At 42.3% G+C, this 16,523-nt stretch overlaps 1 protein-coding gene across 3 annotated transcripts in view; it reads right to left on the bottom strand.

Annotated features, from left to right (window-relative positions):
- Positions 1 to 6,892: 6,892 nt before the first annotated feature.
- The window catches only part of SLC9A7 (solute carrier family 9 member A7), a 75,330-nt gene continuing 65,699 nt past the window's right edge, over positions 6,893 to 16,523 (bottom strand). The window contains exons 17-18 of one of the 3 annotated variants that reach the window (XM_059493547.1): positions 9,417 to 14,940; positions 6,893 to 7,567 (exon numbers count right to left, since the gene is read on the bottom strand). In XM_059493547.1, the coding sequence (XP_059349530.1) occupies positions 14,692 to 14,940 (249 nt within the window). In that variant the 3' untranslated portion in view covers positions 6,893 to 7,567; positions 9,417 to 14,691. Of the gene's footprint in view, positions 7,568 to 9,416; positions 14,941 to 16,523 lie in introns of those variants that run through there. The other 2 variants (XM_059493548.1, XM_059493550.1) reach the window with 2 other exon arrangements.

The following is a 16,523-nucleotide window of genomic DNA, read 5'->3' as shown; positions in this document are numbered from 1 at the left end:
GTGAGCATGTGCAAACCTCTTTCTTTCCCATAGAAAACTCAGTGTGGTACAGAGGGAATCAAAACCATGTAATCATGGCAGGGGCTGCATCACTGGGCTTAGCAGGGAGGATTCTGCCATTCCTGGTTCCCACTGATGCCTTCTTCCCTATCCCCTCTTTCCCTGTTATAGTTGTTCCTAAGGAAGACCCCCCCAAAAACACCCAAAGACCCCCAAATCCAGTGTTCAGCTTTCCAGTGCTTAATAATGGGAAATTCTATAGGTGAGAGGGAGGAGACATTGATGACAGATGGGGTTAACATGAGGGAATGGGGAAAGGAATTCACTTTTGTTTGAGGATAGTGGGATTTGTTGGGCCAAGGACTTGGGTGTGAGATGAATGAAGGACTGGGATTTGATGAGGGGAGGCAGGAAGTTGTGACTGCTTTAATTGGAAAGGTTGGCTAGGAGTGTGTGAGGAAAGGAAGGAACATGGAGGGAGCAAGGTAGGAGAAGTAGGGACCAAGAACTGGGAATTGCCCCAAGTGTATTATTTGGAGGAGATAGAGGAAGACAGCTCAGGGCAGGAAGAGAGGGAAGATGGAGAGCAGAGTGAGTCGGAGAGCAAATTGCGGGGGGGAACTGGTAACTCTTCAACAGCAGCTCTTGCCATGCTTCAGCTCAAATGGCTGTGCAGACAGCTGGCATGGAGCAGCCCCTGGGTGGAGAGCTGGTCCACAGGGCACTGGTGCCTTGCCCTCCCCATACCTTTCCCAGCCCACATAAACACATTTCTCCTGAAAACCAGACTCCCCCCTTTCCCTCTGTATAAGGAATTTATTACCTGCACCCCTGCTCTCCTAGCAGCATTGGGGTGGGATGAATGGGAAGTGCTCTCCTGCAAAACTGAAGTTTTAAAGCTCAAATTTGTAAAAATGAAGTCTTTTCCCACCTTCTGCTACTGTTTGGCTCAGTCTGTGAGTAAAAGGGATGATGTGAGAGCTGTCTCACCCAGCTGCCTTTGCCTGAGCTCCATTTGGGAGTGCCCTTGCAGTCCCTTCTGCAATGGGCATTACCACCAGCCACCAAACAGAGGAGTCTGGGGGAGGCCCTTGTCTGTGTCCTTGGTTCAAGTGACAGATGTTTGTAGACTGGATTTAAAAGTTCCAGTTCTGGCAGTGACTCATGTGCATATCACTGACATCTATTGTTCTCAGTATAAGCTTTTTTAAAAATGCCAGGAAACCTCTTGTCTATGCATGCTCTTACAGAGGCGTTCAATGTCTGTGCTGCACAGTCAAGCTCTGAAGGAGTCAGGCTCAGTGTCTGCTGCCCCTCTCTCCTTTCTTGCTCCTTCTCAGCCATGGATCACAAGTGTTTGTTTTTCCTCCCGTGCAGCACTTGATCAGCACTCAGGGTTGGGCACACCTGGGGCAGGAATGGATCGTGCAGCACGACTGGCACAGTGAGCACCGGGCACCGGGTCTGTGCCAGAGGTTAGGAAGTGTTCAGGAATCTGCTGGGAGACTGAAGGAGCTGAAAAGGATGGAGGCAGTATCTCAAGGCTGAGGTATGTAAAAGCTCTCAGAGGAGCTGGACTCAGTCCCTGGTGCCACAGAGTCTGTGAGGTGTTAGACAAGTAAGTTAGATTTTCTGAAGAGGCCAAGTCCAAATCAAGCAGAAGCTGAGTGCCACCTTTGGTATGCTGGATCTGGCTTTGCAGAACTGCTGTAGCAGCAGTCAGGGTTCAGGTGTGCCTGACCAGGGCTCAAGGGGTGACTCTGAACCCCAGAGCGAGCTAGTGGTGAAAAGGGCAAATGTATGGTGGCATTAATGTGTTCTTTGTCACAGGCACTCAAGCCCCAAGGGTGTGAAGTGATATTTTTAATAGGTACAGAGAAATGTCAGGTGAAATAACTTCTTGGAGAGGACCAAGCTGTGTGATTTATTTAGTCTCAAAGTCAAGGTTGAAAGAGGACAGCAGTGCACAGCAGCATGAACAGCAGTGTGGAAGAGAGGTAATCAAGCTCTGAACAATACTGGCATAAGAACAGATTTTTACACATCAGCACTGAATCATTTCAGCCTGGAAGTTGGAAGAAGGTGGGTTTTTTTTAACCATAAGAACAGCACAGCAGGAAGGGATGGAAGAGACAACTCATTTTAAAAGACAATTCCTGTAATTCAGAAATAGAAAGAAACTGATACGGTAGATTACCATGTTATAACTAGATATGAAGCTGATGGTCCAGAAGCCCTGTGACCCATAGGAAATGCTATACAGAGTGCTGAAGTCTTCTGAAAAATCAGCTTTAATGTACAGAAAGACCAGAGCCCTAGTTAAAAAATGCTTTGTACATTTTGTTTGTGCTCTGTGAAAAGGAGGGAATGCTGACTTTCATAGCAATGTTAACTCCAGACTCCAGTTTGTTCTGGAGTACTCTGCAATAGGTTAGTGTCTCATAACATTTCCTATGAGGAAATCTGGCAATTGTGCCTCTGCCACTATTTGAATAAAATATATTGGAGTTGTACAATAAATCAAGAGGAGCACAAAGCCCACACCATTAACCCAGTAGCTTTTGCCCCTTTTTTCCTTGAAATGAGAGGACCTGAAGGGAAAGGAAAGGTGGGGTGTGTTTGTGTAAGCAAAGGCTGCGTGGTTGCTTATTTGCCATGGGTAGAAATCCCAGCTGTGCCAGCAAGTGCAGGATGTGGGACCACCCAGCCCTAGCACTGCCCTGGCTGTGACTGAGCAGCCTTTAATGCTTTGCCATGCAGCTGTAAAATGATTAGTCCCTTGTTTATTTATGCACAGGCATGAAACTAGTTTCAGGTGGGCTCTGGCTAGGATCTGAAGTGCAGCACTTGTTAAAATAATGGGAAAGGGCTGTGGGAGATCAATCCAAGTACAGCAGAGGCCTCTCTGATGGAAGATTTGAAAACCTTTCCTTGGCTTTTCACAGTGATTTCATCCTGCTTGAGCAGGGGTGACTTGACTGAATTGGTGTGAGTGTTCACCCCCCTCTCTTATTTTTTCCCCTTTTTATAAAACTGGTTTAAGAACATTGAGTGATACTTAACTCTTTCTCAAATGGATTTAGACATGAGAGGCTAGAAAATTTGTCACCTGTTTCAAGCTGGTTTTAAAATCATTAAGGACAAAGATTTCATCTAGCATTAATTTACACCATTATGTCTGTATGTCCACTGCTAAAAACTGCTCTCAATCATCTGTTTGAATCACTCTTGATTCAGTTTAGGCCTGGTACTTCTCTTACTGGATGCAGAAAACAGCCTGCTACCATTGCTCTGTGCTAACTTGCTCTTGTCACAAACACTCAACTTTCAAGTTTATTCATTTCCAATTCAGGTCTCCATTTTACAGGTTTTGTTTCAATAAAGCACTTTGGTTTGTTTGTCCTTGCATATTGATCAGCTTCCATACTGAAGTCCCAGTTCTGCCTTCATGCCCCCAAATCAGACAACCAGATAAATATTTAAATCATTTGTATGACATCAATTTCTTGCATGGAAAGAGGTGCTGTTGCTTACCTGAAAATCACTTTTGCCTGTTCACAATATTTTTAATGTCTAAAATGTGAAAACTGCTACAAACCAGGACCCAGCCTCAAGATGCTGCAGCAAATGAGGAGTTGCTGTAGCATGAATTTCATTTTGCATCCTTAAATTTTACATTGGAAACCATATGCTCTTCACTGTAAATTCTTATTAAAATATTTGCTAGTTGACTATTCCAATAACTTATAATCAAAGCAGTTGCATTTAGATTGGATGATAATAATAATAACTAGCTGATATTTCTAAAATTTTGTTCCTTGCTAGGAAGGGAGTTAAAATCTTGACAACCAATATAGGCTATGTGTAGCTGCTTTGATAGCTCTGCCCTGGAAAGTGGCCCTCCTGCTGCTTTTAGCTCTCTACCAGAGGTTAACACGTTGCTTGTAAATTGGTAATGTTACCCCTGAAGGAAGCAGCTAGTCAGCAATTTTAAGACTGCAGAAACTTGGCTTATTTCTAAACTGAGTTTCAAGTTGCTTGGAGCTGTCAAAGTGTGTCTGGTCATGCCTGAGCTTACAGCTTCACAAATTCCTGACAGGAGGGATTCCAGTGCTGAGACTCTGAGCTCCTGAGGGCTGACCTTGGAGCACTCCTCAGCATGCAGAAAGTAAAACTCCTCTGCTGAGCAGGTGAGTGATGCCCCAGCCCTCACAGCAAAACTCCCGTCCTTCAGAAGAGTTAGGCTGTGCCTTTAATAAACATTACTTTAAAATTCTTTACTAGTGCATGAAAGAAAAGGTCCAGGGATAAGTAGGAGAGAAGTCTCTTGTGATCTGTCACAGAATAACTAGAATAATTTTGAGCTAGACATTTAATTAGTAAAATTTTTCATCTTCTAACGATGCTTTGATCTGGGGAATGCACAAGTAGTCTAGGGCCCTACAGAATAATTCCTGGGACTTATTTCTGAATGCCTGCAGGGCTTCATCACTGCTCTACCCAGGAGAAGTTCATTCCAATATTGAGGGGTTTTAAAGTAGTGAAGGTAAAAAGCACCCAGGGAAGATGATAGTTCCTCCTTAATCTAAACCAAGTGGAGTATTAGACGTATCTAACTGTAAGCAGTAATTTGAATACCTGTAATATCATAAGGACAATTAATACAGAGTGAAGTTTGCATCCTTTGAAATCCTTTACATCCTGACTTGAGAGTCAAGTTCTGCAATAACTGCTAAAAGGTAAAATCAGGTTGATTTTTGTAAGCAAGTGCTTTCATACAAGCATAGTGTTATTCTCCAAATAAAGTGTGAAATTCTACAAGACAAATTGCACATCCATCTTTGCAGATTTTTGTTGGCTAAAGGCCCAGTATGGACCACCTTCCTTTTTAGAAGCTTTTTGGATTTATTTTTAAATTACTGCTGACCTGCCCCACATAGATACAGCATCTGTACTGAAGCATGCAGCTATGGATAGCTTATAGTAACCTGAGGGTGGTTCTGTTTACATTTGACCACAGTGTTGTAACAGTTAATTCTTTCCTAGTAAAGGAAAATCTGTGGAAATTTGCTGGCATTCCCTTCTCCTCCCTTTCTAAATACCAATGTCCAGGGTAAATCACATCTCGCCCTGTTTATTTTTCCAGTAGGATTCTACCAACATGTGTGTTTCTTGTGCTTGAAGAGACTTCCTCCCCTGATCCATTAGATGAAAGTGCACTATGCACCTTGGGTCCCCTCTCTTTCACTGCCTGAAGCTGCTCGAAACTGCTGCCTCTCTGGGGTCTAACCCCAAATTCCTGAAAAGCCCAGCTGAGCTGGTTTTGGCTGGGGAAGTTCAGTTTTTCAGAGCAGCTAGTGTGGGACTGTGTTTTGGGTTTGTGCTGCAGACAGTGTCAGTAACACAGGCACATTTTCCTTATTGCTGAGCAGAGCTTGCACAGAGTCCAGGCCTTTTCTGCTCCTCACCCACCAGTGAGGAGACTGGGGGTGAACAAGGAGTGGGGAGGTGACACAGCCAGGACAGCTGACCCCAGCTGGCCACAGAGGTGTCCCAGATGATGCGGCCTCATGCTTGGCATGTAAAGCTGGGGGCAGAGGAAGGAAGCAGGAGGTGTTTGGGGTGATGCTGTTTGTCTTCCCAAGTTGTGTGAGATGGGCCCTGCTCTCCTGAAGATGGCTGAACACTGCCTGCCTGTGGGAAATAGTGAATTAATTACTTGTTCTGCTTTCCTTGTGTGCACAGCTTCTGCTTTCCCTATTAAACTGTCTTTATCTCACCCACAAGTTTTCTCCCTTTTGTCCTTGTGATTCCCTCCCCCACCCCACTGGTGGTGAGTGAGCAGGTGCCTGTGGGGCCTCGGCTGGTGGCTGGGGTTAAACCACATCAGTGACCATGGATGCACACAGTTCAAACCCCACTCTTCAGCTAACCCAGCTGGCTCTGGTCTGTCAAGGGCTGAGTACCAGGGAGCTGGGTGGGAGCAGGTGGCTGGAGCTCCACAGCCACATCCAACCCCACAGCATCTGGTCTGGGAGCTCACTGCCTCCCACACCATGGAGGGCACCAGCAAAGCTCTGCTCCCTACTGAGTGCAACTTCTGTTTGCTCTTTCAAAACCTACCACACAAGACAAACTCACCGCTTGAATAGCACTGAAAGAATTTTCTGCACAGGATAACCAGTGTAGAGAGAGAAATGGGGCATAGCAAACCATGGAGAACCTCATTGTAGTGTAAAAACTAAAAGCACTGCTGAGCAGATGAGGCTGGCAGTTCTAGCAAAAGACAGGTGCATTTCAGTACTGCAATTGTTATAGAAAATTTCATGCCATAAACCAAGTTCCTCTCTACAGTTGTGGCATTTGTTTAATTACTCATCCTTGCTCGAACAAAAGGCGCTTTCAAGATACCTGTACATTTACCTCAGGTTATAATTCCCTTTTCAGATTGTATGTAATAATTTAATATTTAAATTTGATTTCTTGTCCCATAGCAAGAGAGCAGTTGTGGTTTTGTTTAAGATTTTTAATAGGGATGGATTTGATAATTTTATTTCATTGATCCAATGTCTCGGGACACATAGTGTATATAGAAACAGTCACATTTTCAAGTGTTACCCTACACAAAAACTGAATGTAAGCTGTCACTTTTTATTCTTAAAAGGAAAACAGCTCTAACTGCAAAACACACCTGGCTTATTTTACTTTAATTGCTTCTCAGAAATCACTTTGTCTTGGACTGTGGATCAGTTTAGCAGGAATAGTTTTTACTTTGTGAACTCACTCTTGTTTAGGAAAAATAATAGATACCTGAATTAACGAAATTCAGTTTCTTTGAGATTATTGAACTCAGTTGTGGCAGAGGTGCCTTAGTCTTGGAACAGAAGCAATGTTAGATTGACAAATATCCTTTATTAAGTATGTTTACGAAAATACAGAATGGCTGGGGAAGGAAAGTCAGTTTGCAGAACATCTGTAGCTCTTCAAGCAGAGTTAAATCCTTATCACCAACTCTTTTCATTATTTCCACTCCTCCTTTGCTTGATCCAGTTCAAATATTCAGCTGGTGTTAATATACTGAAAAATTCCTGTCTATATTTGATGGGATAATGCAGGACAAAGCAGGCTCTCCTCTCCTCTGGTGCGTCTGCCCAAGCTCCACGTCGCATCCTCAGAGGACTGGCAGGGCCACCCACACATGGCTGCTGTGGACAGCAGGGCCAGCAGCTCCTGCTCTGCATTCACAGTGCAACAGATGGGTTGTGAGTTTGGCTTCAGCTCTCAGCATTGCCTTTGTAATCACTCCTGCTGTCTTCTGAGCACTGACCAGGGTGATTCCAAGCTCTTTCTGACAGACAAGCAGCTATTTTATAGGCTGTTGCACTTGTAGGCACACACACTGGAAATGCTTTTCACTAAATGCAACACCCCATTTTACAATCAACCTTGAGTTCCAAAATGAACTGCATATCCCCCACATTCTTCAATTTCCTGTGATTCCCTTCTCCAGATCCAGCCCTACAAATCTCTAGATGACAGTGCTAGTTACTTCTCTGCATTGTGAAAACTGGTGAAAAGATAAAAAACAGAACAGAGAATTAATGGTCAATTATTAATCCTCATAGATTCATCTTCCTACAGTGACTAAGAGAGCATGAGCCAAGGCTTTCTGAGAAAGGACTTTCCAAATATCTCATAAAATTAAGTATATCATCAAGACTTCCTTTGTCTGCATCATCATTCACTCTTTCTAACAACAGATTTAGAAGTTATAACACCTCTCTATCCCATCCAGGTTGATGTAAATCTGTATTTTATTTCTCTACATAATGTTTACTTTTTGTTGCACCTTGCAACCCTTCCTAGGGTGGAGAAGCTCCAAAGTGGAAACGATTAATTAGATTTTAAGGAAGGGAACTCTAAATCAAATCCGTGCTGTGAGAAGAGAGCTGAGTTGCTGGCTTTGCCTTGAGGAAAGACCTGACAGTACCAGCCTTTTTCACTTCCAAGACAAAATACAAAGTTCGTGTGTATCACAAATGTGTCAAGACACAGTAGGTTTTGTATTACTATCAGCCAAATAAGAAGACATATTTCTGATGACTACAAATGACAGCTATGATTAATGCAGCCAGTGGTGTGACTCAGTGTGAAACAATGAACTCCACAAAAGCTACCTGCTACTTCCCAGTGACTCCAAGGTCTATTTAAAATAAGGAAGTAATAAGAAATGGAAAGGTGATGCTGATCTACAGCAGTAACACCATCTTCGTACCTGACCTGAAGGTTGTTGGCAGAGCAGGAGTTCCAAGCAGCACTAACATTTCCTCTCTTGAGAACAGAAGGCTTGGATGAAGCCTCAATCAAGAGACTCAGAGCTGAATTTACTGCAGTAACTTGTCCACATGAATGAAAGTTTAGCCAAGCTTGTACAAAAGCCAGCCACTGGCAGAAAGCCCAGCAGGTGTTTATCCCCCATCCTCCACTGCTACTATTCCCACAACATGGAGAGCTTTCACAACATTCTGCTTTCTCTCTCCTCCCCACCCACTGTTACATTTAAATGATAGTTCCTTGCCATTTAACCTCTTTAGGATACTGAGCTCCCAAACTAGGCCTCAGAGACCTGCACGCTGTTGGTGTGCTGAAGACCAAGAAACGAAGCCCTGGTACTGCAGAGTTGCTGTTCTCCTTACATCCTCACTGTTCAAGGGCAAATATTGAAAGGACAGCTGTCATGGAGCTGTTAACACAATGAAGAGAATCTGTCGGAGGATACAGGACTATATTCCAGTTTTACTAACCTCTGCTTACAGCAATTACTGCAGCATTATTAAAGATATTCGGTGCAGTAGCACTCAGTTTCTTGCACACAAGAAACCATGTGTGTCTCTTGGAAGGATAGGACTAAAGATTTATTACAGTCCTCCCTAACAGCAGTTGGACCACTCCCAGCTTGAACCTTCCATACCATGCAGGGTTTAGGTGCCTCAAGGGAACAGAAGCACCAAAGGTTTTGGACAGACCATCTACCACAGTCAGGATAGCATTATATGCTTTGGATACTTGGTGCATTTTTATGTTTGAAGTAACCCTAAGACACCTCCTGAATCCTTACTGATATGTTTATATCATAAGTGACAAGAATGGCAAACTGAAAATTCAGGCTAAATGCTGCTTCTGATTTTGAGCATTATGAACAGACCAAAACTAATAAACAGGCAACCTGTAGCAGCCAGCCTGTAAGTGCAAAGGCAAGGCTTGGCATCCTGTCTCCCTTAAAGGAAGGAAGCAAATTTGGGATGTCCTTAGATGGCTTACATTCTCCTTGCTCCACCAGAACCAGCTGTGGGTTGTGTGATTTTACCTCCCTTTCTTTACTTCTGATATCCCAAACTCAAATCAGACAAACTTACCTCAAGTGACCCCGCGTGCTGGAAGTTGTTATTTCACAACCGCTATTACTAATCGGCTGATGCGATCCAGAAGAATGCCTTCTGGTGTTCTGCTCTCTGGTATTAATCTGTGTCAACATCAAGACATTCAAGCCAAGCAATTTGGGACTGAAATTCAACATCAGGCAGTGGAGGATAACCTCCCTGATTAAACTAAAGTCTGGAAACAAAAGTCATAAATATATTACAACACGGAACTGCGTGACCTACTTCTCCCTGCCTCAGTAATAACAACTTCAGAGATTTTACCAGTTAAAAAATAAATCCAATTCATTTCTCATAGCCTAAAGTTAAGTATTTTAACATTGCAGCAAAAACCTTTTAAGTTGGGCATTCACTTTCTCTGAGGGAATGCAAATCTGGAGGCTTTTTTTTCAATTAGAAGCAGGAAAGCGACCTTTAATTGCAGCATTTCAAATTATTGCCATTTAATTAATCAAATTTGCATAAGTTAGCAGTGTAGCATAGCTTTGAAATTGTACTCAGGCACCAAAGTGAAGTTTGACTATTCTGCCTCCCTCTCTCCTTTTTAAAAATCTTTATCTAATGTGTTTATATGTGACATTTTCAAGCTCCAAAAGGTTAAAAAACTGCAGGAAATGGGGCTTCAGAAATTTAAGCTAAAAATTATTATGTTAATAAAAGCTAGAACTAACCCAAATATTTTAGTTTTCTTAGGACAAAGATTGCTGCTCCCTTGCATGCACCAATAGAAATCCTTTCTGGCTGTGTACTATTGCACAAGAACCTGAGGGGAGCACTGGCTTTGTCCTTGGCAGATTAGCAGGTGTTCAATAAGCCAGGGCTGCTCTCCCTCCTGCACATACCTTTCTCCACCAGCAAGCTCCCTGATAGAGACAGTGCAGGCAACTAATAAAGTCTTTTATTCCAGAGTAAATTATAATGAGCTGTCTCACCCATTTAACATTTAGTCCCTAGATAAATCTTCAAACTCACTGGCATTTTGGATGTCAGCAAGTCCGTGTGGGGCAGTGCAAAATAGATTATTATCAAGAAAGTACCAGAGGAGAGTGAATAAAGCAGCCAAATGAGATAGATAATTTTATTACCTGAAAATCTGAACTGATTCTAATATTCAATTGCTTTGTTGCAACTGTTTAATTTCCATGACAAAAACTTATATAAATTGCAAGTATCAGATGAAGATATGAAATGTTATTTTGAGTCTGTAACACAGATTCAAATATTAGATAAGCATTTGCATCCTGTTTGTAAGTGTGCATGTTTCATAAGGCTCCTCCATATTTACCACACTAATCTTACCCTAAAAACTGCTCTCAACATTACTACAGGCAGTTTAGAATCAGGAAAACATAGTAATGATGTGAGGTTACTTTAAAAAAATTGTTCAAAGTTACTTTCCTTACTCTGGAGTAGAAGCAAGTCAGTGCTACCCTGTAAAAGCGTTTCATTTTGTGATCAGTTAGAATGGGGTGATTTTATAACTTTTGCATTATCCCACAGCCTTGTTTTAGACAAGGTATGCAGAAGCCAACATAACTTCTCAGCATTTAGGATTGCAAGATTAAGAATAGCAATTGTTTACAGTGCTGTTCCCACAGTAGAGCTGCCTGTTTAAACCATTTCCTGGCTTTGTAATTCACTGTTTCCTCCACACTTTCCTCCTCTTTCACTTTGCAGGCTTATTTCTACTGGAAGTTATTTTTCAGAATGGCACTCCCAAAAATTCCAGACCAAGAAGTATCTGTGGTTTTTCACTGTGCCATATTAAGCTCTCCCCTAAACCCTGGGACCCTGCTTCTGCATTGAAAATAAGGTTTGCATGGGCTGCTTCTCACAAAGAGTATTTTCCAATACAGGGATATTTGAATTTGTTAATCTACATGATGTAGATGTGTTTAACCTATTCAGCAGCTTTGTCCTACTTTCTGCAAGTCTGATTATGACCAAGGTTGTTCATAGCCAGTCCAGGGCATTACTGGCTGCTTTTCTCCTGGATGGTCTGTGTCTCCTAGTCGTGGGTTGTCTTCCCTTTCTTCTAAAGTTTCAGTGGGTCATGAGTTCAGTAATTTTGGAGAGGAATACTCCCTGCTGATGCATCTGTAATTTCTCTGCTTTCTGCCCCAAAGAGGTCCTCCCCCAAATGTTAAAGAAAAGCATATGAAGTTTAGGCTTGAGAGTATCCAAATTCCATTCCCACACTTGTGCAGAAGCAGACACCATGTCTGCCAAGGCTGAGGTCAAGCATGTTATTCCAGGGAGCTGCTTCAGAGTTAAAAGAAACACTGAACCTTTCTTTGAAAGGCATATTAGGCATATTAGTTCTTAGGGTTTTATTGTCCAGAATAAGACTAAAAGACATTCTGCTGACCAACACTGTCTAAAGAGAGACTGCAATTGGAGTTAAATTGATATTATCCATGAAGGACCATGCCAATCTTACTATAAAGACAAAAATCACAGAATCTGTCCTCCTAAGTAGCATGAGCAGCTCACAATATCTGTTAAGATTGCTAGAATTCCTACTGTGAGAGATTTCCCTCCCCCCAGGAGTAAAACATAGTAGCCATCATTTCATAAATAATGGATGTCATTTTAACCTTTGCTATTTACTTGCTTCAGATCAGCTCTTTGGAAGGTCAGCCAAAAAAAGAATTCTTTTCTCTTCTCCAGTTAAAATTCCTGCAATCCTTTCCCCAAAGGCAATTCCTTCATTGTCAAAGCAAATAATTTTTTTTTGGTCTTTTCATAGGCCAGAAAACATGCATCCTTGGAATAGGGCTAGGCTTGGTCAAGAACCAAGTATGTGATACTTCAGCCTTGTTCAGGCTTATCAGAAAAGCCAGTTTACATTGCATAGCAGACATGCAGCAGAGTGTGTAAACACTCTTGTCATAGTGCTCCTCCTTTCTGATAACTGGAGATCGAGGATCAGAGCTGCTCCTGGAGCCAGCAGCGCTTGGAACACCTCTCACAGAAAGCACCCTGGAAATTCCAGTGCTGGGCCCCTGGGTGTAGCAGGGCTCCTGGCAGTCACAGGATTGCTCATGGCTCCTCAGCTTTAACTGATAAACTGCCTGTGCTCCCAGGGAAATGAAGGGAATTAGGGGTTTTTTTGCAAAACACATGTGGGCCTGCAAAGGAGTTGTTCTGCTCAGCCATCTTCATCAGGGTTTGTTACCCTGCACCATTTAAGAGCAAAGCTCCCTCACTGCAGCCTACAACTTCCTCAGGAGGGGAAGAGGAGGGGCAGGCACTGATCTTTCTCTGTGGTGACCAGTGACAGGGCCAAGGGAATGGCCTGAAGCTGTGTCAGGGAAGATTTAGGCAGGATATTAGAAAAAGGTTCTTCTGCCAGAGGGTGTTGGGCACTGGAACAGCACCCCAAGGCAGTGGTCACAGCACCAGCCTGACAGAGCTCAAGAGCATTTGGACAACACTCTCAGGCACAAGGTGTGACCCTTGGGGATGGTTCTGTGCAGGGCCAGGAGTTGGACTTGATGGTCCTTGTGGATCCCTCCCAACTGGGAATATTCTGTGATTCTATATTGGTCTTACAATTTTTCTACAAAAAGACCCCTGGTTTCCTCATCTCTTTTCTTAATCATGTGAGATGGTCTTTACAGATCAATACCCTTTATAAATTTGCCTTGCAGGGACAGACAGGGAGGTAGATCACTCATTAGAGGACACATTTGAAAGAAAGCAGACTAGACAACACAACTGCAAAGTTCCTCTGCAGCAGGAAGTTCACGTACTGAGGTTAGCCCAATAAGTTTAATAGTTAAGGAAAAACAGAGTGGGTATTTACTCACACACAGTTTTATGAGAGGAACAACTGAAATGGCAGCAAGAAAAACACACTTCTTGGACAAACTGATATTACATCACATTAGTGGGCCACAAACTCTTTAAAAAAATAAATCTTTTGAGACATGAGAATGAAATCACATTTTAGCATGCTTTAAATAGCTGAAAGGCTCTTCAAAGCATACATTTTCAGCTATTGGCAAAGACAATGATTATCTCCTCATCTGAAAATTAAAAAGCATTTAGCAATAAGTTAAAGCTAGCCTACATGTAAGTGGGCTAAATACTAATCAGAGATTCTCCCCTTTTCACATTTAAGATGATACTACAGTTCATCACTTCTGTAGCTTATATGCTGTTGTGCAATGCCCCACTGAAGTTTCACATCTACTCTGCGAGAGAGAACAAGGGTAAACAGCTTTCTTTTAGGATAGTCACAAATGGTAAAAACAGTAGTATTTGTTTGTCTGTTTAATTAGATGTTTGCTGTTTATCACACACAAGAACTGTAAGCAGAGTCCATGAAGTCTTCTGAGCAATATGAAACCTCCTGGTTCCATGCAAGTTCAATACTGCCCCCCTCTCTCTCTCTTTATTTCTCTCCTCCTCCTATCTGCTGTTTTCCCCAGCCCAAGTTTCCAACTATCTTCATATGAAAGAAAGTTTTACTTTGTGACTGCTACCCAAGAGAGCCTGGCTCCAGGCTCACGTTGGCTTCAGGTACATCTTAGACCACAGGAAGCTGGATGTTTTTCTTTTGAGGCACTAGAAGTTAGGCTAAGAGTAATAGTCAAGTTGCCCAAAGCTAAAGGGACAAGTAGCTTTCATGGCCTTCCTATTTAAACAGCTGGCCAGCGAAGAAATCCTATTTTCCCTTTTTTTCCCTGAAATAGATTAAGTACATTTTGCAGTAACAGATTCCCCAGTCTTTCATTTACACATCTGTAACTCTAATGTTTACTGTCCCATTTCACTTGAGTTTCCTCAACCTCAAGAGAGTCATTAACAATGGATCTCTTCACATTCAGATACACACACAATCTTTTTTGTCTCTTAATAATTTTCAAGTTTATAGTTGTCCTTTCACATTCTCAAGCTAAGCCAAGACAAGCTCAGTTCTATGACAACATTTTCATGTACCTCTCTTCAGAGAGAGAGCTGCTGCAGCTGAACAAGACAATTGCAGCATGCTAGTTATACTTAGATTTGATATGCAGTTGGAAAGAGGAGAATAACCAGTTTTCTCATTTGTCTATTTTCAGACATATAGAAAACCCCACTGTCAGCATCTTGAGTAAAAAATAGGTGACATCTTCAGACCCTAGCAAAACCACTTCTGTGTGTTAACTTGTTTAAATAAACACCCCCACCTCAAGTGACACAGTGGCCTGCAGTCTTCCTTGATCCATTCACAGAGCAAGAGTTATTTTTACTGAGTCAGTAATCATGCATTGTATTCCAGAGGAAATACTAGCCGGGTACCCCTGCTTGTAACTTCATGATCTGCTGCTCCCAAATCACGTTCCAGTGCTTCCTCTGAACTACTTTTTGTTCTCCTGCTGTCAAGGTTGGTGGTAGCTGTATGGGGGCCAGAAGAACCATTTGCAGTTATTGTTGTATCACCATATGTCACGGTAAGGTCACCATCATTCAGAATAAAATCAGAATCCTCTTCTCGAAGCTGTTCCTGGTTCTGAAAAGTGGAAGAAAAAAGAAAAATCTTTATACAGTGCACAGCACCTTTCTTTGCCCAGAACATAATTGAAGAATTCTCTTACATGTCAATACAGAAGAGATAAGGTTCCACCTTAAGAAATGTTAAAAATAACCTTGAACTCAGTGTTTGCAAATCAGCTTACTGTTCCCTGTATAACTACTGCTGCTGGGGAGAGATGAGAGGGAGCTGAAGCCAAGAACTAGGTTATGGAACGGGTAACCCGGGATTTAGTAGCACTGGAAGTACACCAGAAGTGCAAGAGATGAATGGTACATATTGGGGTTTGCAGGACAATTTAGAGGGCAGTACAGGAGACCAAGCACAGTCGAGCCACTCCAGATACAGAGTTGCATCTGTTGTTAATTAGTCAAATTCATTAGTAAACTTTTCATGCAAGTCAATAAGAACTCAGAAAGCCCCAAACCCATGTATTCAAGAATTCTTCAACACTTTTTTGTTACACATCAATAACTAGCTAATATTTTTTTCAAACTATCTCCTTACTTTTACCTATTCCTAAATAAAGAATTACTTGACCTAGTTCTTCGGCATGCTCCTGAGCCATAAAGGATGGATACAACAAAATGCTTGCTTCATCGTTTTGTAACTAGTTCTGATGTGTTTTCTTCTCAAAATCATTTAAGTGGCTCACAAAACCCTGTGAATTTATTTTGGCAGAGATGGACTGAAATATTTAGTCAGAGAATAGAAATTGCCAGAGTGCAATAAAGCACTTCATTTCTCTATCACAGCATAATACAGCAACAACTGTACCGTGTTCCACTCCTGTTTAACGTGGTGAAAGGCAAAATAGCTGAATTGGTCAGAAAATGGGCTTTCTTCATATTTGAAGAAAATTCTGATCAGTGCTATAAGCTTGCTTTGTTGCAACAGAAAGCAATTATTTCCCCACATGAATGGCTCTGCAGTGCTTAGCAGGAGCTGCAATGTGTACTGCTGTCCCTCAGTAGGCTGGACACGGATCGGGCTGCGTTCTCAAAATGATTATTTCCTTGCACTGCGGCAAAGGAACGGGGGCACAGGCCGTGTGAGATGGGATGTCTGGGATCAACGTGAACAGAAAGCTCTGCCTCCACTGCAGAACAGGAGTTCAGGGCACTGGAGATGGAAAATGCTGATTAACCTGTCCGTGATGAAAAATGCAGCTCCTGGCTAAATAAAACTTCCCGGGAAAGCTTCCTGTCATTATGTCAGAAAGATAATCAGACAAAATGAAGCAGCAGAAGCCTCTAGATGATACAGAATATATAACTAACAAGAACTAGAAGAGGTGTCAGGAGTTTGCCAAAATCAACGAAAGAAATGGTGCAGTTCAGTGTTGGGTGCAAGACAAGCTCTACTTCGAAGGAATGCTAATTTCTTAGAACCTTTATGGCATCCAAATTTATCATTGCTTTTTGGTGACAGGGTTAGTCTGATAGCACACTGTTCTCAAAGAGCAAATACGGGTTAGGACACTTGCTTTTTGATCACAGAGAAAACACTGACCTACTGGCACCATCTTAAATAGGAAAAAAAGGGAGAAATGAAGGGGTTCA

The sequence above is a fragment of the Ammospiza nelsoni genome, chromosome 2, assembly GCF_027579445.1.
Source record: "Ammospiza nelsoni isolate bAmmNel1 chromosome 2, bAmmNel1.pri, whole genome shotgun sequence".
NCBI lineage: Eukaryota > Metazoa > Chordata > Aves > Passeriformes > Passerellidae > Ammospiza > Ammospiza nelsoni.
Note: the sequence above shows the minus strand (reverse complement) of the source record. Positions and strands in the feature narration are given on the sequence as shown.